This window comes from Natator depressus, chromosome 1 (genome assembly GCF_965152275.1).
Source record: "Natator depressus isolate rNatDep1 chromosome 1, rNatDep2.hap1, whole genome shotgun sequence".
NCBI classification, from domain to species: Eukaryota; Metazoa; Chordata; order Testudines; family Cheloniidae; genus Natator; species Natator depressus.
The window spans coordinates 245,737,824-245,764,406 of NC_134234.1; the positions used below are offsets into that span (position 1 = coordinate 245,737,824).

Consider the following 26,583-nt stretch of genomic DNA (forward strand, 5'->3'; position numbering starts at 1 on the left):
CCCATTGATGAGAGATTTACACTTTTTCAGTTGTTCTGGGCCAAGTCTAAAAGTGTTGCTCCTTTCCTCTGCCCCCCCCCCACCGCCCATAAGACTGGGATGTAAAAGTATTGTCCCTGAGAGCACCAGCATCGGATCTGGCAAACAGTCAAAACTTCACATATTCACAAATGTGCATTGAATGCTGTCCCAGAGATCATAGAGCCTTATGTAAGAGGACTCTTGTCCCCTTACTAAAACTCAATGGGGGTGTTTTGGTTGGCTAGCTCCCAGCACCAAAAGAAAGGGGAAGGGTCCATGGGAAATCAGGACCCTGAGACTGACAGTCCCCAGGAACAATGGCAAGAGACCAATGCTGCAGGTCAGCCTGATTGACAGGGTGGGCAGGCTAATCAGGGAGTCAGGAGGCAGCTGGGGGGAGAAGAGCCCGTCCTCTGTGTGAGCTGGAATTGCCTGGGTCAGACAGAGTGGGGCCGAGCTAAGGAGAAAGCAGGGGCCTAAGCTGAGCTGGGGAGCAGAGCTGTGCCAGATCCAGGGGGGCCAGAAAAACAGCCCAGGAAGCAGGTTAGTGCTGGGAGCAGAGTCACGGGAGCAGCCCACAGAGCAGACCTGTCCTGGGAGCAGAGCTGCAGCAACCAGAGCCAGAGGGGCCAGAGAAGCAGCCCAGGGAGCTGGAGCAGTCTGGAGCTGGGTGCAGTGAGCAGCTGGGGAGAGCGAGGAGGATCCTGGGCAGCAGGCCCAGCCCAGGGAGACGCCCCCAGCCAAGAGGCCTTGCAGGCCAGACAGGGCAGGGGCTGGGAAAAAGGGTCCTGCCACCTAGAGCCTGAGGGTGTGTGGCCACCGCCAGAGCAAGTGTCTGACCGCAGCATCCCTGCAGCACAGCCATGGCCTGGGTGGGAGGCCTGGTACTTGTAAGGAACAGACTGAACTTCCCTTACATTCCAGATACGCTGGTTGTGATGTCCCTGTGCCACAGAGCAGGGTTCTCTGTTTTCCTTTCACCTTTCCCATTTTTTCCTTATTTTTTTTAATTGATTGCTGTTTAATAAACTATATTTGCTTTTAACTGTATGTAATGACAGTGGGACAGGGAAGCATCCAGTGTAGAGAGAGCACCCCGGAGTGGGGACACCCGAGCCCCTGCCCTAAGTGACCACAACAAGGTTGGGGGTCAAGCCCCCCAGGAATCCTGGGCCAAGCCTTCTTGGGTTTATGAGGACTCTGCCACACAGGAGAGTGGAAGGGGAGCCCTTGAGGTCAGGAAGGCCTCTGGGTAAAGGGAATGGGAGCGAGGGCTCAGATCCTTTCACCAGCCCATTTCACCGGGGTAGTATATAAAACAGGAAAGTTCCCCATAAGAGCGGGACCATTCCCCCGCTTACACTTAGCTGATTAGTATAGAGAAACACACAACTGAGTCAAATCAAAATGGAAACATTTTATAACAAAGCACCTGGGTATCCCTTCAGTCTTTCTCCCCTCACCATTGACTGTTGCCCCTCATTTACTATTGCCTCTGGCGTTGACCCACCTGGCCCATAGGTTAAATTTGTCAATGGTACCTGTGAATTCCTGCTTGCTTTCAGCACTACCAGGAGTAAAGAATTTCCCCCTCTGCTTCCCCTAATTGCTTGCCTATATGAATGTTGCAAGGTTTACACAGCCCCATCTGACAGCAGCAGATTTTCAAAGCACCAAGCTTGGCTATTTTTACTCTGACACCCACTGTCAGCAATAGATGTAGCCTCAAAAAATCCCACCAAGGAGTTAAAAGCCAGAGTGCCTCTCTGAGTGAGTCAAAGGCACTGCTTTGAAAACTCATCCCTATGTTAATGTTAAATCAACCTGCTCACAGCGTGAGCACACTGAAGAGCAAATAATCCATTTTACAGCAATTCGAGTTACATAGATTTCAAAACTGGCTCCAGTAAGAATATTGAAAGGTGCTCATGTAACCCACACACCTCCTGGGTGTGGCATTCTGTCCCATCTAATGGCACCTAGACCACTTAGAGAGAGAGAGAAAATGAATCTGCTCTACAGCCTTAGCTAACTGCCAGTTGGCTTTTAGCTCATGCGGTAGAGACTCATGCACTAAGCTCCAGAGGTCCCAGCCTGCCCACAGGCGACCGGGGTCTGTCGACATTACAAGTGGGGGCTCATCCGGGATTTCAACTGGGAAGTCTCTGAAGCTCGGGATGCGCTTCCTCAGCTAAGGAAGTATATAACCCACACACTGTTGGCGTTACAAGTGGGATCGACCTGGGGACCTCTGGAGCTTAATGCATGAGCCTCTACCACATGAGCTAAAAGTCAACTGGCTGTTAGCTAAGGCTGTAGAGCAGACTCATTTTATCTCTCTCTAAGTGCTCTCGGTGCCAGGAGGTGTGTGGGTTACATTCACACTCCCTGTTCTTCAATCCCTACTTCATTCTTCTCATCACAGCAAACCCTTCAAATTCCTGATATTGGTCAGTCTCTTGAAACAGAGTGTGGCCACTACAATTCTTTTACCGTCACTTTGTACATAGATCAGAGCACGTGAAGCTTTGTCGCCCCCCAATGTTGGTCAGGAGTACAGCAATAGAGAGAAATTAAACAGAACATCTTTTTAAAGCAGCAGGTGATTACTGTTATGGAAAAACTAGCAACCTGCTTTCACAGCAAAAAGAGATGACTCCATGTGGAACAGTTTCTGGATCTCCTTGGACAATTATGCAGGTGATACTCAGCTCTCTCTCTTTTTTGCTGAGTCCAGACAGAGCCTGTTTCCTTGTGTTTTTCTAAGATAGAAACTGGATAAAAACCTGCTCACTTGAGCTTATTTAAGACAAGACAGAGATGATGCTTGCTGGCAGGAGAAAGCATTTTGGGGAACTAAATAGGGACTATGATTTTATTGTTGTTGAGGGTCTTTATCCACCTCTTGTCAAGGTGGTGTGCATTCTTGGAGGGAAGAATAGACTCTTCTCTGCTCCTGGATTTCCACGTACCATGGTAGCTGCATTGCCGCCCCCTGTATCTTTATCTGGCTAAAAAAATGTGGCCTTTCTGCTGCAGGCTAGATTACTTTCCTTTTCAAGTGCTCTATTTTGGGCTATCCTTGAGAGCCACTCAGAAGCTACAACCAGTACAGAATGCAGCTGTCCTCTTGTTAAAAGGGACAGCATGATGAGAGTGCATCACACCAGTGCTCTGATATGAATCGGCAATGCAGAACAATGAGAGCTCTTTTAAAAATCTGGCCCTAAAAGCCTAAATAGACTAGGGATCTTGTATTTTACAGATGGCTTCTTCCTCTGTGCCCTGTCACAGCTGCTGTCAGTAAAGCTATTTCTGATGTCAGTTCCCAGTTAAAACTCCTGGGGACCAGAAACAGGGTGCTATCAGCTCTAGAATTCACTCTCAGTGATCTGGCATGGCCCACATCTTATCACTTTTGTGTTCATTATAACCTCTTTGTTCACATTCCCTAGCTATGAATGCTGGATTCCTCCAGCAATTACTCCCCTGCATAGGTGTGGAGAGCAGGATACCATATTTGAGAGCAGGATTTTGCCCCTAGTCCCTAATTCAGCAGTCAGTGCACTGTAATTTAAACCAGGCCAACCAGGAGTCCCACTCAACCTCACTGTGGTAAATCCAGGAAAAACAGCTACAAAAAAGGGAGGGGTAGTAATTAGTCCCAGGGTATTAAAAAGCCTCTCCCTGTCCACTGAGGAGATAACCAGGGGGAAATAAGGTTCAGCTGGAAAAGGGGTTGCTAGGGAGCTAATTAGGTTCAGCTGGCTCCAACTGGTGGAGACCTTTTTAAACCCCTCCCGGCATGGGAGGAGAGAGTGAGAGAAGGAGGGAGGCTGCCAGTAGGCTAAGGGCAGCAAGACACCAAACCCTTCGAGGAAGGGAGGCTACAGTCCTCCGCCCCAGAAAGGAAGGAAAACAAACACAAGGGACTGATCAGGGAAAGCAATAACTGGACCCTGTGCTACCTGTAAGGATTTGCCTTGCCCAAGCCGGTGTCTCCAAGGCTAAAAATGACTGAGTCTGCTGAGGAGAACAAGGTACTTTGCCACACTCACATAAACGCATAACGCCATATTCAGCTGTACTGTACACTACCTCCCATCAGAAAACAAAAAATAAAAAGTACATGTACACTTAAAAGGCAAGCAGACATGCTTTGAAATGGAGATGACACAATTCTGCTCCAGACAAGACTCTTGAGATACCAAATAGATTTTAAAAGATACTTCCTTTAAAAAAAAAAGGGGGGGGCGAGAGAATGAGTTGCTGGGGACATTTACCACTTCATATTTTTTTTTTTAAACTACAAGTGATTTCCCATCCAAATCCAAGTTAGTTAAGCAGATTGGCTGTAACTGTAACACCGCAGCTTTTGTGAAAGGCTTCTTAAGATTTGTTTCTGCGCAGATAGGAGTTCCCCCTACGTAAATGTTCTCTACCCATACCCACATGCTTCCTATACACACCCCCATAACTGCATTATACACTCACTCGCCACGCTGTATTCTGTACAGTTTGACACACTGACATGTGCTATACACACAAACAAAAATAAACCTACCCTCACTACTCTACATATAGACATTGGACCAGATTTTGGCTCCTGCTCCCATTGGTTTGCATCGCTATGGTTGGCAGCACAAAGGACAAAAAACTTCCTCTTGGGAAGTGCCTCTGTATAAGGGTTATCCTAGGGTGCTGCAGAAGTAGCTGTTCCATAACCTCACTTCTAGCATCTGGTACCAGGGATGTGGCTGGAGAAAAGGGGAGCCTGGCTGGGCAGCTCTGTGCATGAGCTGGTCTACTAGAACAGCCCCTTGGGATTGGGGGCAGCTGGATGTAAATTTGATCAGCCTTAACTTACACACGTGGGTCAGAGCTGCCGCCAGAAGACAGCCCCTGAACATGAGGGCCACAAAGGTGGTATATTGCCACTTTTGTACCTCCTTTCCTGCCATGAAGTGCACTGAGATCAGCTTGGATGCAGGTCAGATTAGGCTATTATGTGTGCTCACACACACTCACATTACACCAGAGGTAGTCAGTTATCTTTGGTCAAGGTCCCAATGTCTTGGTCAAGGTATAGTCAATGTCTAGACTTAAGAGAAAATAATTTAAAAAAACCCAATGATGATGATAATAAGTAAATAAAAATATTCCAGAGTCCATTCAAAAGCATCTGGCAGTCTGTATTTGACCCTCAGTCCGCCTATTATTGACTACCGTATTACACCAATACATGACACTGTACCCTCCCCAAAGATAAAGGCACATTAGGCACCCACTCTGCACTTCCATATTCAGATACACCACACACACACACACACACACACATATTTTTTTGGCTTGGAACTCGTGTGAAAGTAGTTGAGAATGGTAGTGTCTACGGGTGCTTTAGATATAGTACCTGTATGGTGGTATTCCTCGCCTTGGCTATGAAGTCCACGTTGATGCCTCCAATCACCACCTTAATGGGGGTGGGGTGGGGGGAGGAGAAAGTGGAGGGAAAAATTGGCCAGAAGAAGTGCTGAGTTTTGTTTGTTTTTCTCAAGCTCACTCTCCCACCAACCTATCAAAGTAGATGAAAATCATACTGTGAAGGCCTGATCTTATCTGGCTAGGCCAGACCAGACAGTCCTTCCACAGAGTGCCTTTGGAAAGAAAGGAAAATCTATTCTGAATTCTACCCTCTGAACTACTCCTCCTTACAGCTAGCCGCAGAAGAAGAATAAACTTCTTGAGGCATGCAGGGTATTAGACGCACACGTGTACACACAACACCAAAAGTACAAAGTTTCGTTGGCATAGCTATGTTGGTTATGAGTGTGGGAAAAAATAATTTAAAAACCCCAAACAAACTGTGTAAATGCAACTAGGCTGACAGAAGAGTGCTTCTGTCAGCCTAGCTAATGTTGTGTGAGGAAGGGGTGTAGCTATGCCTGCAGAACTCTTTCTGCAAGTTTACACTGTGCCTACGCTAGGGGGCTCTGCCAGCATAGCTATATTGACCAAGGCTCTATAGTGCAGACATGACTTTACTTTGCATTGACATCAACTAAGTTGACGTGTTGGGAAAGGTATATATGTGCTGGGAAGGGGAGAAATGTGAAAACAAGGTAGAACCTTAAAGGGATTTGTAGGAAACCCAAGCTGAATGTCCTAGGGATCCACTTCGATGACTAAGACCAGTGCCTCTGCTAATCACTGAGGACTTTGGCTCAGAGAAGCTTTTAGAAAGAGGGAATGAAAATAAAGAATGAAGAGGATTTAAAAAGCACCTGAGGGAAATTAGAGAGTGAAGAGAGAGAGACTTTCCAGCTGTTTACAGCAGAATGGATGGTCCTTGCCCCACAGTGGAGAGTTACCATGTTTTGGACACTGGCTGTGAACTTATCTATAATGCTATTTGTAGATAGGCACTACAGACGGAAGAGCAGAGGACTCACAGGCCTAAGTGCAGTTACTTTCTCACGCTGAGACAGGTTGCCTTTCCCTGTGGCAGTTTGGATCTTGCACAGGGCCACAGCTATGCGGCTGCCCACTCTGGCATTGTTCTGGATCAGAGCGATGTCTGAATGGATATTCTTTTTTAAAGAAATGAACAGCAAGAAACTATCCTGGGAGAAGCCTGTGTAGGAAATTCCCTTCCCTAAGGGGGAGAGAACAGGAAGTGGAGGCTGGGACAACGACACAGGGGGACCTCTTGGTCCTGATTCACCCCATTCTAGTTATTGTACATATGCCAGATTCCCCTAGTGCGTGGACACCTCACAGTCTTTAAAGGCATTTATCTTTACTATGCACCTCGGACGCAGGGAAACGCTATCAGATGGGGAGCCTAACAGTTAGGTGCCTAAATACCTTTGAGGATCTGGCCCTACGTGACTTGCCTAAGATCACACAGGAAGTCTGTAGTGGACTAGGGAATTGAATCCATGTCTCCCATGTGCACTTCCTAACTGCTGGGCCATCCTTTTTCTCACCTGTACCAAGTAGACTTACACACTGATGTGCTGGCACTTAACTCTCACTTTGCATCAGTGTAACTGACTGCCCAAAGCAGAGGGGAATCAGGCTCCATATGCAGGGTGATTGACCATACTTCAGTACGCTCAAGCACAAATGCTACTCAAGTGACATATAATAACGATGCCCAGAGTCTTCTCTCTAAGACTGACAGAGCCTGGCAGCTTGGGTGTTTGGTGTACTGCCTGTCCTGAAAATTGCAGGGGAGCCTTGGCTTTAGAACACCTCCTCTCTTTGCCAGTCACTAGTTCTTACAGCAGAAGTTGAGGGAGACAGAGTGTTATTAACAAGCTTAACAACTATTTCTGTGCGTTCAACTGTTTTGAAATGCTAAAGTATTTGCGCTTTCAAGTTTCCAGATTAGCAACAGTGACAGTATTTTGTGGTCAACCTGTCCAATGACATTTCTTGGAGGGGATTGTGGAATTTTTTTTTTTTTTTTAGTAAAAGGATACTGGAGTCCAGCGATTTTCCACTAGTCAGTTCATTCACCTTCTGTAACATAAAGGGAGTCAGCTCTTTCCCTATGATCCCTTTTGACCTGCAAACAAAAAGAAAATACCTTGTGATAAGAAGAAGTGAGCTAGCAGGGCATCAGAGTGGACGCACTGGTTACTAACAGATAATCTAGCTATATAACTGCATGCTGTCTAAGGTCCAGTAAACAAGCCTCAGTACACAGTACATAGAACTATAGTGAAAATCATATCAAGGAGTCACCCAGACCTGAGATTAAGGACATAGTCTGCACTATATCCTTGTTGCAGTGTAGTCTGGAGAAATGATCACAGCAAGAATAGTCTGGGGCCCCTGAGATCTGCAACATAATCTAAGTATAGATTTTAAATTACTACTCATTTTTCAAAGCAAAGTAGTTAGAATGATATTTCTTCCTTCTACTTAGCTGCTAAAAATTGTGTTCTGGGTTTCCCTCACCCCCAGAGAACAGTATTTTTCTGCACCTCCTTAGCTTGGGCTTAGGCATTATTACTGATGTGGAGTGAAATTCACCTCTCTCTGCAGAAGAGGGTTCAAGTATTCCATAGATCTTGTTTTGGCCATCTGCACAAGGGTGAATTTCACACACAATTAATAGATGCAGGGGAAAGTGAAAGGGAGAGTTAATTTTTAAATCATTTTTGTTTTGAAATACAAATGTATTTACAGTTTCTGTGTCTGCCCATAAATTCTGATTCAGCAGAGGAGATGGAGATATTTAATTTTTTTTAAGGCAATGCTGTTCTCTTTTAAAATGCCCATCCCTGGTCTGTGCCAAGGCGCTGATTACAAAAAAATTAAAATTAATTAAAAAAAATTAAATATCCCCATCTCCTCTCCTAAATCAGTGCTGGAGCCTCTTATGTGGTCACAATCACAGAGTGAATTAAGGACAAAGTTTGGAGTGTTTCTCACCGGGCGTTGCTCAGAGCTTCTTGGATGGCATTTTCAATGACCTGTCCTGAAGCAGCTTCCTCCTCAGGGCAGGGCACTGCAATCAGCACTCCACTGCCCATGCCCAGTGCCAAGGTGCTGGCTGAGAGAGGAGAGACAGCTGTTAGTTGTGTCTGTGTGAGCTGAATAATCCAATCAAACTGTGAAGCACCAAGGCATAGGAGAGAGAGCGAGAGAGAGAGAGAGAGAGAGCGTATGCGCACATAAGTGTGATGGAATGTTCCCTGACATAAAGGATTGAACCAGTGATTTCCAGAGCTGAAAGCACAAGTCTCTGCCGACTGAGCTAAAGAAGAATCAGGCCTCATAGCGGGGGGGCTATAACATACACATCCTTTGTGGGTTAGGCGCAGCTGGGGACATGTAAATTACATGAGCCTGTAGGTTGTATGTGTAAACTCTGATGCGGGGAGGGGAGGTCTGTGTATAAGTCAGGTATATGTGTGAGGAAAGCAGTGATTTGAAGACAACATTTTAAGAAGGTTTCAGAGTAGCAGCCGTGTTAGTCTGTATCCGCAAAAAGAAAAGGAGTACTTGTGGCACCTTAGAGACTAACCAGTTTATTTGAGCATAAGCTTTCGTGAGCTACAACTGTAGCTCACGAAAGCTTATGCTCAAATAAATTTTTTAGTCTCTAAGGTGCCACAAGTACTCCTATCTTAAGAAGGGGCTCCCTTGTTGTCTAGACCTGCTTTGAGCAGGGTTAGATGAGTGGGTGGTGGTAACACCTGTGCATCTGTGCTCTGTCTACACTAGTGCTCCCGCTGTTGCTGCCAATGGTTGTGCTGCAGCAGTGGGAGATTTCCCGAAAATGGCTAGTGTAGACATATTGCCTAAGCAGTTCCCCTGCCTGGCAGCTTGTCCTCACAGTGGCAGTGCTGGCAGGCAAGATTTCCTGTGGCCTTGATTGTGGGATGGTTGAGTGGGTGGGTAGCAGGTCCCTGCTGGCGGTGGGCTGGGTAGTCAGTTGGGGAATAAGTTCCTTCTGGTTCTTAAGGTGGGCAGGTCTCCCCTGGCCACTGGAGGTCCCTCCTAGCTGGTTTGTATGTAAGCAAGACGGTTTCCCCAATATGGTGAAGTATGAGGATGAGTGGGAGAACGTGGCTCCACACTCGCACCTCATACCAGCTCTTCTGACTTCAGGCTGGGACTGGGCAGACACACAGTCTCTGGCCAGAATAATAGGTTGCTGTGGCCACAGGACTCCCACATAGTGCTATAGCAGCTTGGCCCTGTCTCCTCATCCACTGTCAGGGATGGTCTAGAAAATGAGTGGTCCTGTCTTGAGTGCAGGGGCTAGATGATCTCTTGAGATCCCTTCCAATCCTACGATCCTATGATTCTGTGACTGCTGGTGGAAGTTGGGAGGGGCTGCAGGGACCGTGTGGGGTCTCCCCAGTGACAGGGAATATAAGGAAGGAATTCCCTTTGCAGTAGCTGCAGTGATCGCAGCAATAGTGGTTGAATTCAGAGAGGGCTGAAGATTTTAACAAGCAGAGCCAGCTTCATGCTCCTGGGCAGATTGCAAAACAATTTCTTGTCCCCTTATATGTAACCAGTTTCTTTCCAAAATTATACCATGCACAGAGTTACACTGAGGATTTTGGGGGAGAGTTAGAGAGATGATTCTTCAGGATATACCCAAACTAAACTCCAGAGCTGTGCTGAACCTAGATTTTTCATTCCAGGGGGAGTTTCACGATTTCAAAATTGTTTCATTCCAGAAGGGATTGAAAACAAAAAACATTCCCTACAAACAAATATTCCAAAAAAGAAAAAAAGTGTTTTGTTTTGATAAAGTAAAATAGTTTTTCTGATTTTGACTTTTTTATGACTTTTTGTTTCAATTTTTTTATTTTCTATTAGACTTCATAAGAGAAAATCAAAAAAATTGAAACAAAAAGTCATTTTGAAACAGCAAATCAGAACATTCTGTTTTGAAAAAATCGAAATGGCATGTTTCAACCTTATTGAAATGCTTTTTTTCTATTTTTGTCTCAAAACTAATTTTCATCAAAGGTGACATGATGCATTTCTGCAAAACGTTTTGCTTTCAGCAAATCAATGGGAAAACGTTCCATTGGAAAATTTCCAGAGCCTGCTCCAGAAGTGAAGACCGTGTGTGTGTGTGGTGGGGGGAAAATCTGTTTGTCTTCCCAACCTGCTCCAGAAGTAGAGACCAGCTGCATAGTCCCTTCAGCCCTAGCAATCAGTTTGCACCAGCTTATGTTTTCAAGTCCATCTTTGCAATGAAAAGGGACAGAGACTTTTTTTTTTTTTTTTTTTTTTGGGAAAGCTGTGATTCTCCTTCCTGAGGTCCAGAGGCCAGCTTTGTTAACAAGGGGCTCACCTGAAACCCCTCCAGATCCTCAGAGCAGGCAAACTGCATGTATGTGAGAGTGCCAGGGTGTGTGCAAATAATTCTATGCAACTCAGAGCATAGGTGCTGAAACTGGGGTTGCTGGGGGTGCTGCTTCACCCCCTGGCTTGAAGTGGTTTCCATCATACACAGGGTTTACAGTTTGCTTCAGTGGGTCTCAGCACCCCCACTATACCAGTTGTTCCAGCACCCTTGACTCAGGGCATATGTAACTTCTGCTTAGTTGGTTCCATCTAAAGGCTGAGGCTTTTTTTTCTGGCTGCTTCCAAAGCAAGGGGACAGGAAAGCTGTTCTTCTGGACAGCCTCCTCGCCAGGTGAAATTAACACAGAAAATAAATAATTAAAACAGAGCAATTTGTATGAACCTCTGCCTTCTGATCCAAATCTGAACTTCACAGCTTGGGCCTTTCTCCACCACAAACTCACCAATAAGTTTGGCAGCCTCCTCCTCATTCTGCACCTGACATGGTGCTTGGAAACCACTCTGGCGGGAGAAGAAGGCAGGGAATTCCCTTGATTCCCCAAAGGCAGCCACGCAGACACCCTGAGTCTCCTACAACAGTGAAGATGAGATGAACAAATAATCAGCAGATGGAATGAAGAGCCACCAACAGTGGCTACTTTCCCACCTACACAGCTAAGAATTGCTACACTGTAGAATAGAATTTGGTTAGTTTTACACATCCTCTTTTCTAGTCTAGATATTGCACAGTAATTTTCAAAGCAAAGAGTCAGATACGTAACTGTGGAGGAAAATGCAATGACCTTAGAACCTGGCTTGGTGAGACAATGTTGGCAAGAACAATGGGGCTATTGGGGATTGACTGGTTCTCTGCCTTCATTTTCAGCAGCCCACACAACAGCTTGTGCTACCTACCAGGTATTCCAGCGTCCTACCAATGTCCAGAATAGACTTAACACCTGCGGAAACCACAGCAACTGCAGTGCGTCCTAGCTCGGTCAGGTCAGCACTCACATCCATAGCTGTTAAGGGACAAGTAGCCTTTGTGTTAGTGAGAGTTGCATTCCTAATCGTCATGCTCTCCTCCCTTGCTGGGGAGATAGAAGTGAAGAAGAATGTTGTGTCCAATTAAAATTGCAGTGCAAATTTTACATAAGAGGAATATAATTCTCTAAATTTGGACATTGGCCAGAACACGATGAGTGATAACCCTTCACTTGCAAAATGTGCTGTGGGATCTTTCTTGACCGTAAGGGATCATGGTCTTGGTTTTACATCTCATCCAAAAGGCAGCACTTTCAGCAGCACAGAGCCTCCAGCACTGTGCTGGAGCACTTGGTTTAGTATTGATTCAGAAGGGAGAATGCCACTAAAAAGTCATGTTCCTACAGCATCCTAGGTTGTCCTTTATGGGTCACCCATCCTAAGCACTGACCAGGGCCCAATCCTGCTTGCTTGCAAGAGAGTCTCACCTGAGTACAGAGAGCGAAGCATATTTATCAGTATCCCCAATAACTTCAGCTTCCCTGATATTCTGTATCAGCATAGCTTGCTACTACAAAGGGTGCAGCCAGCTCCCATTGGACTGAATTACTGGCTAGCAAGCAACATCAAATGGTATACACACCATTCTGTGGATGGGAGAAAGGTCAAGAGAAGCTCCCACCTCCCTTGGGAAATATAGGTGTTCCAGAGGAAGAAGTTGAGCCTTGTGGAGAGAAAGAATTGGAAAGAAAGGCAGGTGAAATATCAGAGGCCCTGACGACACTCATTCTGAAACCATGCTACTAGCATCAACTATGTGTCTACAGGCCTGTTCCTGGTAGGGTTCTTGTAAGATTTCCCTGACCAGTGTAGTCAGGGATATTTTTCTGAGAAGTGTGCAAATTAAACTTTGTGCTATAGATACCAAGCATAGTGTGGTCAGAGCCTTAGTGTAGATTTATCCCCATCTTTGGAATGAGGCGGGGGTGATTGTTCTACTCTTCCCAGCAGGAGAATACTGTGGGCCTATACAGACTAATCAGGAAAGAGAAAAAAGGTGGACGTAAACAATGAAACTTTAACATTAATTCAACAACAAAGAGACAATATGAAGTGCAATGCTCCTCTTACTCTTCTCTCCTTCGCGATGGACCCCTCCAATTCCTCCTGTCACAAACACGGGGATTCCTGCTTTGTGTGCCACAATCATCGTCCCTGACACAGTGGTACCGCCAGACAAACCCTGTCATGGAACAGCCAGTCATAATCCACACACTATGTGACCAGGGGAACTGTATGTTCAGGGACAAGCTACCAGCAGTTGCAAAACATTCTGCTGTGCCCAGTTTGCGGGTAACAGAGTACTGCTACAGTATTCTTTTTAACAAACCCTCAGGGAAAACCAAAAACATCCATTTGCAATAATAAACTATAAGGCCATATGCAGAGATGCTGAGTAAGGTGGAATACCTTAAATTCCCTTACGCAGCCTGACTCCTCAGGGCACTCAAATAGTACAGGGGGTGGGTGTGTGCAGTGTAAGGACTGGGATGGAAAAGTAAGTGCTGAGGAAACTTATTTTGATGTAACTGACACACTGCAGAGTGTCTTTAACTTCCACATTCTTGCACCTTGATGGTTGTTGCTTTTCTTGCTATAGGGGACACTAACAGGTAAGCTTGTGCTCTGGATAGCAGTAGTGATTACCTGGTTAATAAAAAGGTTAATGAGGCATGATTCATACAAGAAGAGGAATGATTGTGACTGGTATGAGATAAGACGCTGTTAGATATTGCTGTTGAGATATGGAGTAATGAAATGATGTGGCTCGCAAAGGATAGCATTACGTGGATGCTGTTGCCAGAGGTATCAGGCCAAATGGAATCAGTGGTGCTGTGCCCATTCACACCAGCAGAGAATTTGATCCATCATTTCTCTGTCAGCCATCCTTTCTTGTCAGTGTTGCTATTCATGGGTACAGTGGTCTCTAGATATTCATGCAGGCAGGTGCATTGATGTTGGGCTCCAGAGGTCAGCAGTAGACACACGAGCCATAATAACACCAGGAAGAGAAAGGAGAATCTCTCATCATGAATGGAGATGAAGTCTCTTGAGTCTTCCTGTATAGACTATTCAGATAGAGCATCTGTGTCACAAATCTTTGTCCAAGCTATTGGGAAGGAAGACAAGCAAGAAGCCCCAAATTCATGAGGTTATACTGTAAATATTTGTTTAAAAAATCTTAGTAATGGCTGGTCACCAAACTGAATCCAGTCCAGACAAATAACAACCTAAAGTCATTGCTGTCCTATTGCTGTTCATTGGCCTATGCAAAATGAGCAGATGGTCTCAGTCTGATTCCTACCGGACAATCATCCACATCATAAAAAAACAAAACAAAAAACCCACCATAATAATTGGCACCCTTGTTAACAGTCCCAGCAGAGGGGGCAAAGAATGAACTCCTCTTCATTCCTGGAAGTGTTCCCATTATACCAGGATTAAGGCAGGTTGGCAAGTCTTGTACTGCTGCCAATTTTGCAATGCGCGCTTTGCTGATAAACAGAAGATTTCAGGCACCAGGGTTTCAAACTGGCAATTCTCCTGAGCAGTTAAAGTCACTTCAACAGTTGTGTGCATGTTTAAAGTGTATGGCCTATCATTGTAGTTGCATTGACCATCATTTGCAACACACCGTGCTTTTTCACTATAGTGTGCATACTCTAAGCCAAGCCTCACTTTTCATGCTGTGAGCCAGCAAAGAATGATTTCCTTGGGGAAATGGCTATTGAATTGTGGTTTCCTAGCTCTACTAGTGTGGAACCTAGTTAGGAACATGTTTTGTGAATATGTCATCTTAACAATAGAAAATTGTATATGACATCTCCAATACACTGAGAAGTACTTTTCCCACCTGGCTTTAGGCTAGGGCAGCATAACATTACTATAAAGAAAACTTGATGACAATGAATATCTACATACAGTACCTGGCTGAGAACGTAGGGAAGATCCCTCCGAGATACCTTAACTAAATTTTTGCTCTTTGCCAGAAACTGAAGTTCCTCATCATTAAGGCCGATGTGGATCCTGCCATTTAAAATGCCCACGGTTGCAGGTACTGACCCATTTGTCCTTACAATCTCTTCCACCTCTCTAGCCATGCTGGAATAATACAAACAGAGCAACAAAAAATAAAACAGAAAAATGAACAGGTGGGAAATATCTTCAGATCTCTTTGCCACCATGTTCCAGTTGCTACTTTATAGCATTCCCTCAACTTCTGCTAAATGTGGGTCCTCTCCTGCACCTAACAACTAACAGAAGTCTTTGGATCTCATTGCCAGAGTGCAGATCTTCCCACGGCTCCCATTGCCAATGCTCAGTAGCTCTGAAAATCGGGCCCTTTATATGTTTAGTTTCCAGTGGGTGTCTGAAGGTCTGACCTGCCTGTCTGTGTTGCATAGATTAGAGATATGATTTGTGGTGGAGGTTTTTAATTATAGTCTTCCCTCCCTAATATGCAGCCATGTCTATTCTGTGGCCAGTGAGCAAAAAAGTGCTGTATGTCCCAGGTCACTTATCAGTTCTGACTTCATCCTAAAGGGTAAACCAGGGCAGGTGTGGGTGGAAGAGACTGAGAACTCTTCCTAAACTGTGCCATAGATTATTTGTTTAAAAGTGGCTTTCCACATGGCAGAGCAAACAGGTGTGGATGGGATTTGTTTCCATTAACTTGATTTACTGTACCCTGCCAGCTTTTCTCTCCACCAAACAGCTGAATTTGAATATCATGGAGAAATGAAGGGCAATGATTTGGTATGTTAAGGAAGCAATTACAGATAATCTGGTATGTGTTTATAGTAGGTACCTCCATGCCTGCCATGTTTTGTAAGACCTGAAGATGTAGAGGCCAAGTGCTGTCAGCTCCCTGAAAAGCGAGGGTATTTAGTGTAAATGATCCTCCTGAAGGATGGGATTGTTTTTTATAAAACATTTTGTATCAACTGGCTAATGAGTCACAACTCATTCACCTTTACTGGATAGTTATCTATTCCAAGTCTTCATTAAACACTCAAATTCCTGCTCTCATACTGCTGACTTGAGATGTGGACAGTGAGAGGCGTGGGATACTAAAGCGCTGCAAGCTGGGGATTCGTCATCTTTGCAGGCTTTTTATTTACTAATTTGTGAGACTACTTCATTTCTTGTTGAGCAGAATGCAGATTTGGCAGGTCCTTCTGCCCCGCGGCTTCTGTACCTGCCCTAAACAGCCTCAAGCTGTCTTCTCACAAAACCAGAACTTACTGCATTCTGATCTCTAAGGAACAGCACCAGAGAAAAATAATGGCTGTATAAGAAAGAAATAGAAAATTCAGTATAGTAACCTTCCTGTGTCGTGGCTCAGTAGCTAAGCAAAAGTATGGGAGATTGCTTACATTTTTGGCACTGCCACTCAGGGGAATACTGATATAGAGGGTACCCACAAGTAAAGGGTTGGTTGCAGAGATGGGGTTCCTTGGCACAGTGCTGTCTTAGCATAGGCCAGCAAGAGAGTCCAGCAGAACATTGTAGTGGCATTTACAGTCAATGTTCTTATGGGTACAGATGAGCAGAGGTCATCACTGTATTCTAGTAACTTTTACATTATAAAAGATGTAGCCAAAGAAACTTATGAGTACTTGCAAGGTCTCCACAAGCCATCCAGCCACAAATGCCAGAGATCTCTGTCCAGACAAGGGAATGTCATCATTTGCTGCCACTTTGTGAAGAAGGCCAGGGATTTGATGCTACAGATGGATATGTATAGTACATGTAAATCTGGGGTTTGTCATGTAGTTCTGCTATCTTTGGAAGCCCAGATGCAACTGTTTTGTAACTGAGGTCATATTCTGCATGCGTGTCACACCCTCAGTTCCCACTAATTGTAGTGGCAGCTTTGGGTGTACCACAAATACAGAAACAGGCCCATAGATTATCAGACACAACCGTACAGTTTTGCTGCGCTAGGGTCATCAAATCATCAAATCTACAACCTCAAATTCTGGGGATAGGGCATGCCATGTGTAATGATGGTGCTCTCCAAGGCTACGATCGGTCTCCCATCAGCCAGAGCTTCCTCCACAGAAGATGAAACCCTGAAATGGGTTCCTAGGAATAAAATATAGGAAAATCATTTATATTTTAAGGCGGCAATAGACTTCTTGATTTATCAAACTGATATACACTAGGCAGTGTGGGAATAACTATTCAGGGAGTTGGAGGATCACACTAGGATGAGCACACAACCTAATTTTTATGGGACAGTCCCAATTTTTGTGGATCTGTCCTGTGTCCTACAAAGCCATTGCAAGAAGCAAAGCCTCCTGAAATGATTAAATCATTTGGGTAAGAAAAAAAAACATTTATGCTTTGCAGCGTAGTTTCATCCCATAATCAGAGTGTTTTTCTCTTCCTGCAGAACGATATGGGAAAGGTGGGAACACACCAGCATTTGGAATCCTGAACCCTCTGCCTCTCTTGAATATACCAAAAACCCAACAAAATCACAAAGGGCTGAAAAGAGAGTTTTATTCCATATTTCCAATGGCATCAGATTGTAAAAAGAGCAAATGTAGAATTGTTTTGCATATGGTAAATTCAGTATGGAATTTACAGGATTTTTTTAAAGATAAATGGTTTAAAAAATTATTCAGACTTTTCAAGTAAATATACTACTTAGTGCCACAAACCAGAAAAGAATTAATCATTTTGAGACCAATTTTAGGGGAAATTTTGAGAAGAGAATGCTGTGAATTTATTCTATATCAGCTCAGCACCTACAGCACTCACCAAAGGCAGGAATTCAGATAGCCCAAGTTTAGATCTATGCCCAAGGTGTCATCAGATTTAGACAAACAATTTTATTAGGAGTAATGTAGAGCTTGAAGAGTGATTAGGATCCTTTTAACCCTAGTATTATTGTTTTTTGTATTGCACTAGCATCGAAGGCTCCCAGTCACGCCTCTCCTAAAATCTGAACTGTGAAGTCAATTGCCAATCAATTTCATATTGAACATTATGGACCTCATTATCCTCTCCCACCAATTTTACAGCTGTGTAACTCCAGGGACTTCAAGGAGCTAATCCCAATTTACACTGGTGTAAGTGGGAGGAGAACTGGGCTTTGCAAGTCTGCTGTGATTTGAGAAGGTTGTGCACATTAAAAGAGTGGAGCTGTCAGTGCTAAAAATATCACCACAGCCAAGATATTACAGTATCATGCACCGAAGTTCCCTTGCCCATATATTTTCCTATAAATGCCATAAAACAGAAGCTCTCTGTGAAATGAGTTTTAAAAGGCCTCAGGCTACGTTGGGTAAGCTGCCTCTACATTGTTCCCAGACGCTGCCAGTTCAGGATCCCGGCTGCATTCCGATCACAGGGACTTTTTCAGAGGACACTACTCACCATGCAGGAATCTTCTCATCTGAATGATTCTAGGAGCCACAGAAGCTGTTTGTCTTCCCAAGGTACAGGCCAGATTTCCAATCATGCTGTGTGGAGGGATGGCACTGTCAGGAGAGCAATGTCATGTCAAATGAAAGTAGTATAGAAGGCAGTGTTTCCCAAACTGCTTGTTAATCATGAACTGCAGCCTGACTCCCTGTGACCTCCAGACTGAGAAACCAAGTTGTATGTGTTGTAGAGGATGGCCTAACAGACAAAAAAATCCTAGGTATAGATGAACTGGGGTTTTGGGTGCCTTAAACAAAGTGGTAAGCAGTATGGTAAAATGTGCAAAGAAAGAAACCTGCAGACAAAGAGAAAGCCAGATGGCAGATAGTAAATATGGAGAGACAGACTAGCTTCCCCAGAAACAAGAGGTCTGACTAATCTCTTACTTTATGTAATCATTACGTACAAAGGTACAAAGGGCTGGAAATGGGGAGTTTCAATTCAACTCCAGCAATAGCTCCTTCAGTCCTTCTCCAGAAGCTATTCTTTTCTCTGAACAATTTCTGTTAATGTCTGTGAAACTATTCCTGGGAGTCAGGAAGTCTTCCTGTGTGACCCAGGGCAAGTCTCTTAACCCTCTGGGTCTCAGTTTTCCAGCTGTGAAATGGTATAATACTTCCTTTGTCTGTCTCGTCCAGTTAGGCTATAAATTCTTTAGGACAGGAAGTGTCTTTTTACTATGGGTTCATGTAGTGTCTAGCACAGTGAGGCCCTGTTCTCAGTTGGGACCTCTAGGCACTACAATAATAGAAATAATTAATAATAATAAATATTTACACATGCAGTCATTTTTTTCTAGAATCTCAGAAATCCACCTGTAAGGGAGGGATGGGTCTGTTTGATACAAAGAGGGGGAATAGTTCTTATAGACATCCTCTCTCAAGCCACCAAACAGCAGTTGCCAAGAGAGATGAGACACTACTGACCTAAACAGTGGGCAAAACCCAGGTGTCCATACTCCTTTTTTAATCTGTCCTTACTAAAACAAAACCCTCATTTCATTAAATGTTTGGAATCAGATATGATCCATAGGTAGCAAAATCCCCCTTCTATATATGTGCTCTTTATTAGATCTGTGCTAAACTCCAACAGTTTGGGCTCCCCAAGGGTTTGCACAAACTTTCTAGTTTTAGTTGTGTGAGCCTGCCACCCACAGGCCAAATTCAGCCCTCGTGTAACTCCTTTGAAGATAGTTTGATTGATATCGGGTCACTTGAGTTTTGTGCTGAGTTTCCAGTTTTAAACAAACCCACAAACCGAATGTGAAACATCAGCTGAAATTGCCAAGTTGCACCTGTTTGTGGATCAAAACCAACTTGTTTCCACCCAAAACCCTACATTACCTCCAGTTTACTAGAAACTACTCAGCCAACATTCACTTAATATTCAGCCTAGGTTTCTGAGAGGTTTTTGAAACTTGGCAGATATTTTAGCAAACCCTGCCTGACCTTTTGGTTTATGACAAAAGATATGGAGTTTCATTCCAAAAGTTTCACACAGTTCTAGTTCAAACTAGTTTTTTTCCAAGTAACCTTCCCCCACACCCTCCAAGCCAGAAGCCCTTTGTTACGCACCATCAGCATTTGATTTCATTAAGTGGTGGACTGGTATATTATCAGTCTCTTACCTCTGGGTTTCTGTCTGACATACATGGGCTGTTGTCTGCACTGAATTTTCACTCGAGCAGCTCTGCAGGGAGGTGGGACTTGCAGCAGAATTGGCTTGAGCTGTTCCACATTCCAGCCACATGAACATGTCTATCTATCATTAACAGCATAAGCAGCTGGGGCTGGTCCCTGCGTAGGGGATAGGAGAAGATTTTACAACTGGATGGGGATTTCTTTTGCTAACTCGGTGCCAAATATTTTTCCCTATTTTCACATTACTTTTTCCCCCACTTTTCATGTTCCTTTGTTCTTTGTACTAGGTTTTAAACATGAACTTAGTGCTGGTGAAAGCCACTAAAGACAGATCCCTGGAGATCTAAGTTCTACTTCTTTGATCCACAGACAGCAAAGAAAGTAGCAGTACAAGCTTCCTTTACAGCCCTGCCAACATGGGAGGTGTTAAACCCACCTTTGGAGGAGCGCAGGTAGTTCACTCTAAATGCCCATTCAGTCCTTGGAGGCTCCGCAAGGAATGCCGCTGGATTTAGTGCCAGGTTTGGTCATGCTTTTTCTGACGTGGATACCTGTCCCCTGGGACATTTACGGAGAACACAAGCTCATTTCACAAAGGCCACTGGATAGCTCTCAAACTATAATTACTTTCAGACGCTACTGATCTGAGCTGGACTCAGACTTGGACCTAGAAATGAAATGGTCTTTATCCCCTTTCCAAAAAAAAGCTTACATGTAGCTGTTTAAAACACAGTGTTTGCTTAGATGAATCAAATAAAAACCTCTAGAAAGAACTAAACAATTAAAATAAACAATATGTCATGTTCTCAAGAGATTATATCAAATTTAAGGTCAGGGTGGATCTCATAACTTCTACAAATGACTCCGGGTGACCTCTGAGTTGATCAGCAGTATGTCTTTATATGCATCCTTTCTTCCCTTAATCCATTCTGACACTGAAGGTGCAGATTTTTTTTCTTCCATCTCCTTTGTCTTGCTAAAGACAAAAGGCATAGTTAATGGTAGTCCCAGTGTCGCTGGCCACCCGTTGCATTTTCACACTGATAGTTCATCCATTTAATGTTGGTTTTTGTGTTAAGATTGTTTAAACCCACTCAAAAGAAGCTGAAAACTTTAAAATTCAGTGGGAATTTAAAATTCTGTCATAAGCAGGTGTAGCTCCCATTCATTTCAAGTGGAGTTGAACCCACTTACACTAGGAATTAGTTTGCCACACATATCTTATAGCCTGGGTCCCTGATCCTACCCTGAGCTCTGTGTGGGTGAGCACTTGCAGGGAGCCCCACTGAAATCAACTGGGCTCTGTACAGTCAGAGGGGTCCACCCATGTAGTGCTCAGTAAATTTCAAGTTAAACTTCCACTTTATAAAACAAGCAAACAAACAAAATTGAAACCTTTGGGAGGATACAAATATACAGTCACCCACACAAATTCTGCCCTACGGTACCTTCCTGAGAACAATGAGTGACTCTAAGTCAATCTTACTCATCTATATCACAGGTTCCTCCTATTAGCGACTACCAAAAGGACCTTAACAGAGTCCCATATGATCAGTGATTCAATCCCGAGCTATTAGGGTGGAAGAGGTTCTACACAAGCTGCCTTATCTTTTTCTTCTATGTACTTTTTTCTGAAGGGGATGCTAGTGTGCAACCTAGGGTTAAACATATGTTACTATCCATTACTTTTGTTGGCAATCCTTTTATCTGACATGAATTATGATCTCATGGGATCCAGTACAGCCACAATCTTTCTGTGCAACTTCCATGCATAACACAAAAGTAACTAAAGTAATCAGTAGCCTATTATTTCTGTACCAGAGTAATCAGTAATATGTAACTGATTCCACTGAAACCCAGTAATCAGTAAATCTAGAAGATTATTTTGGAAAGTAACATTTATGCCTTGCAGTTACCCTTTCCAAATTGACCTTTCTACAGTTTTGCTAAGCACAGCATTAATTATAGCAGTAGTGTTTCCTTCTCCCTCCACTGTTTCAATAAAACACCTCAAGCAAACTGCATGCAAAGCATGCAAAAATATCTACACGATCCAATTCTGACTTGTACACACTGCAAGGGAATTTATCTGCAGGGAAAGATAGGATGTGCCCACAAATATAGTAAGTGGGGCTTTGCACATTTCTGGAATTAATGTCATCTTTTGTGGGGAGTATACATAGTACAAATGCTTTATTTTATTTTATTTTATTTTATTTTATTTTCAGGAAAGTCTTCTGGGAAACACTGCAGTACTGAAGAAACTTATCTGGGATATCACTTTATTTTTTAGAGACACCAGGTGGAGGTCATATCTTTTATTGGACCAACTTTTGTTGGGGAAAGAGACACACATTCAAGCTTACACAGAGCTCTTCTTCAGGTCTGGGAAAGGTACTCAAAGTGTCACAGTCAAAATCTTTGCAGGCTACCATACAAATCAATTTGGTAATCAAGCTGCATACCCAGTTGTTGACCCCTGTTTTAGTAAATTGACACTTTTAGCCAAGGATAGCCCAGGCTGTTCTCATTCAATGTGACCTCAGCATGCAGTTCACCATATCAGGAAATCCAAGTGTAACAGTTCCGAAGAAAATGCAGCCTTCAGTGTATGTTTTCTTCTGTTATTTTTCTCCCCAAACCAAATGAAAACCATTCTCTCTGTGGGTGTCAGGATTGCAGCTCAGCTCTGCAACTTAGCCATGTAGAGCACAGGTGTCACTATACTACCCTGGTCATGTGCTGGTAACCTTACACTTCTTGTAACCTTACACCCAAGATATCTGGAGTACATATTTTAGGTTTGCCATAACGAACATATGAACTTTTGTGAGCAATACACCAAGACCAGTTCTTCCCTCAGTTCAGTTTAAACCCATTAGGCTTCATAATCAGTGAAAGAGAATAAATGACTTTGATACTGAATACTCCCCCATATAAGAGGCAGACTGGCAGCAATGTTCTAGAGAGAACAGAAGCTTCTGGAATGGGGAATACAGTGAGTAATGTCAGAAGGACCAGAGATAGGGGCAGGAGTGGTGTGGGGAGTCCAAAATACTGTCACAGCTGGAGTCAGTCAAAGAGAGGAAAACTCACCGTCAGTTGGGAGCCAGCAGATTAGACTCTAAACCAGGGGTGGGCAAACTTTTTGGCCCGAGGGCCACATCCAGGTTGCGAAACTGTATGGAGGGCTGGGTAGGGAAGCCTGTGCCTCCCCAGCCTGGCCCCCACCCGCTATCCGCCCCCTCCCACTTCCCATCCCCTTACTGCCCCCCTCAGAACTCCCAACCCATCCAACCCCCCCTGCTCCTTGTCCCCTAATGGCCCCCTCCCAGGACTCCCTGCCACTAACTGCCCCCTGGGACTCCACCCCCATCCAACCTCCCCTGCTCCCTGTTCCCTGAGTGCCCTGACCCCTATCCCCACCCCTTGACAAACCTCCCGGGACTCCCACGCCTATCCAACCACCGCCCCGCCCGCTCCCTTACCATGCCTCTCAAAGCAGCTGTAGCTCGCAGCCACGCCACCGCGCTGTCCGGCAGGAGCAGTGGGCCAGAGCGCTGGCAGCATGGCAAGGTGAAGCTGTGGGGGAGGGGGGATGGGGGACAGCGGGGCAGGGGCCTGGGGCTAGCATCCCTGGACGGGAGCTCAGGGGCCGGGCAGGACGGTCCCATGGGCTGGATGTGGCCGGCGGGCTGTAGTTTGCCCACCTCCGCTCTAAACTGAAGTAAGTTGTTTCCCAAAGCCTTAGGGAAAAGGAGTTTGTAGCTAGAACTGGCTGGAAATTTTCTGAGGTGTTTGTTGGAAAATGACTTCATTGAAACCAAAATGTTTCACAGAAATTAGGGCTATCAAGTGATTAAAAAAATTAATCGTGATTAATTGCGCGATTAATCGCACTTTTAAACAGTAATAGAATGCCATTTATTTAAATATTTGTGGATGTTTTCTACATTTTCAAATATATTGATTTCAATTACAACACAGAATACAAAGTATATAATGCTCACTTAATATTTATTTTTGATTACAAGTATTTGAACTGTAAAAAAACAAAAAAAATAGTATTTTGCAATACCTAATACCTAATACAAGTACTGCAGTGCAATCTCTTTATTATGAAAGTTGAACTTACAAATGTAGAATTATGTACCAAAAAAAAACTGCATTCAAAAATAAAACAATGTACAATTTTAGAGCCTTCAAGTCCATTCAGTCCTACTTCTTGTTCAGCCAATCGCTCGGACCAACAAGTTTGTTTACATTTACAGGAGATAATGCTGCCCACTTCTTGTATACAGTGTCACCTGAAAGTGAGAACAAGCATTCTCATGGCACTGTCGTAGCTGGTGTCACAACATATTTATGTGCCAGATGTGGTAAAGATTCATATGTCCCTTTATGCTTCAACCACCATTCCAGGGCACATGCGTCCATGCTGATGACAGGTTCTACTCGATAACAATCCAAAGCAGAGTGCACTGATGCATGTTCATTTTCATTATCTGAGTCAGATGCCACCAGCAGAAGGTTGATTTTCTTTTTTGGTGGTTCGGGTTCTGTAGTTTCCGCATCGGAGTGTTGCTCTTTTAAGATTTCTGAAAGCATGCTCCACACCCTGGCCCGATCAGATTTTGGAAGGCACTTGAGATTCTTAAATCTTGTGTTGAGTGCTGTAGCTATCTTTAGAAATATCACATTGGTACCTTCTTTGCGTTCTGTCAAATCTGCAGTGGAAGTGTTCTTAAAATGAACCACATGTGCTGGGTCATCATCTGAGACTGCTATAACAGGAAATATATGTCAGAATGCAGGTAAATCAGAGCAGGGGACACACAATTCTCCCCCAACGAGTTCAGTCACAAATTTAATTAATGCATTATTTTTTAAATGAGCATTATCAGCATGGAAGCATGTCCTCTGGAATGGTGGCCAAAGCACAAAGGGGCAAACGAATGTTTAGCATATTTGGCACGTAAATACCTTGCAATGCCTGCTACAGAAGTAGGAGCGTTGCCAGAAGATCAAGGGAAGTGATTATTCCCCTCTATTCAGCACTGGTGAGGCCATATCTGAAGTATTGTGTCCAGTTTTGGGCCCACCGCTACAGAAAGGATGTGGACAAATTGGAGAGTCCAGCGGAGGGCAACGAAAATGATTAGGTGGCTTGGGTACATGACTTATGAAAAGACGCTGAGGGAACTGGGCTTATTAAGTCTGCAGAAGAGAAGAGTGAGGGGGGATTTGATAGCAGCCTTCAACTACCTGAAGTGGGGCGTTCCAGGGAGGATGGAGCTAGGCTGTTCTCAGTGGTGGCAGATGACAGAACAAGGAGCAATGGTCTCAAGTTGCCGTGGGGGAGGTCTAGGTTGGATATTAGGAAAAACTATTTCACTAGGAGGGTGGTGAAGCGCTGGAATGGGTTACCTAGGGAAGTGGTGGAATCTCCATCCTTAGAGGTTTTAAAGGTCTGGCTTGACAAAGCCCCGTCTGGGATGATTTAGCTGGGGTTGGTCCTGCTTGAGCATGGGATTGGACCAGATGACCTGCTGAGGTCTCTTCCAACCCTAATCTTCTATGATTCTAAGAGGGAAGCATTATCTCCTGTAAATGTAAACAAACTTTTTTGTCTTAGCGATTGGCTGAACAAGGAGGAGGACTGAGTGGACTTGTAGGCTCTGAAATTTTACATTGTTTTGTTTTTGTACACTTTTTGATTTCAATGACAACACAGAATACAATATATATGAAAATGTAGAAAAACATCCAAAATATTTAATACATTTCAATTGGTATTCTATTGTTTAACAGTGTGATTAAAACTGTGATTAATCATGATTACTTTTTTAAATTGCAATTCATTTTTTTGAGTTAATTGCCTGAGTTAACTGCAACCAATTGAAAGCTCTAACAGAAATGTTTTGATTCACTTCTGATGAAACACATGGAGGTGTCCATAGGTTTCCTGCTAGTTCACAAGGGCATCTAGGTGTGCAGGCTGCCCCAAGGTCAGGGATCCCAGTGATGCCAGATCTTCCAGGATCCCATTTCTGTGACAGAGAATCTGGAAGCCCAGGGAACCCCAGGTCCCAAGTTCCGAGGCTTCTGGCTCAGGCATGGCTTTCTGGGCTTCCAGCTCCCCATCAGTCCACGCAGCCAAAGACTAGGGAACTTAGAAGCCCCAGAAGCCATGACTGAGTCAGAAGCCTCAGAGCTTGGACTCCCTGGCTCAATTTTGTTTCAAAACTTTCAAAATGGAAAGTTTCTAACATTTCTAAATGATTTTTTTCAGATTTTCCCTTCCACAAGAAATTCTGAAAATTCTACTTTTGGTTCAAAAGTGGACTGGATCTTTCTGCAGAATTTCTTACAGAATGTAAATTCCAACTTTCAACGAGCTCCAATAACAGGAGAAAAAGATTTTTAAAAGTATATCTTGCATGACTGTTTTACCTATAATCGTAGGTAGGCCTATCTTAACCCAGACTTCTAATCTCTGGGGTTTGAATGTCAGCAAGTTCCCCAACAGTCTCTGCTTTCCCCAACCGCACCCCCCCCCACCCCGCCGCCCTCAGGGACTCCTTTGGAATCCAGAATGAGTCCTTTGTTCTCCTATGTT

At 44.1% G+C, this 26,583-nt stretch overlaps 1 protein-coding gene and 1 long non-coding RNA gene across 2 annotated transcripts in view; one reads left to right on the plus strand and one right to left on the minus strand.

Annotated features, from left to right (window-relative positions):
- The window catches only part of LOC141978212 (uncharacterized), a 53,779-nt gene extending 33,747 nt beyond the window's left edge, over positions 1 to 20,032 (minus strand). Inside the window, exons 1-11 of the mRNA XM_074940136.1 lie at positions 19,952 to 20,032; positions 18,277 to 18,380; positions 16,863 to 16,977; positions 14,817 to 14,991; positions 12,961 to 13,072; positions 11,761 to 11,867; positions 11,310 to 11,436; positions 8,464 to 8,584; positions 7,506 to 7,591; positions 6,471 to 6,595; positions 5,432 to 5,491 (exon numbers count right to left, since the gene is read on the minus strand). Coding sequence (XP_074796237.1) covers positions 5,432 to 5,491; positions 6,471 to 6,595; positions 7,506 to 7,591; positions 8,464 to 8,584; positions 11,310 to 11,436; positions 11,761 to 11,867; positions 12,961 to 13,072; positions 14,817 to 14,991; positions 16,863 to 16,977; positions 18,277 to 18,361 — 1,113 coding nt within the window. The 5' untranslated portion in view covers positions 18,362 to 18,380; positions 19,952 to 20,032. The remainder of the gene's footprint in view (positions 1 to 5,431; positions 5,492 to 6,470; positions 6,596 to 7,505; positions 7,592 to 8,463; positions 8,585 to 11,309; positions 11,437 to 11,760; positions 11,868 to 12,960; positions 13,073 to 14,816; positions 14,992 to 16,862; positions 16,978 to 18,276; positions 18,381 to 19,951) is intronic.
- On the plus strand, positions 482 to 23,072 carry LOC141978218 (uncharacterized). The gene is made up of 3 exons (XR_012636354.1): positions 482 to 564; positions 18,211 to 18,338; positions 22,193 to 23,072. It is a non-coding gene; the product is annotated as an uncharacterized LOC141978218 (long non-coding RNA).
- The last annotated feature ends 3,511 nt before the right edge of the window (positions 23,073 to 26,583 follow it).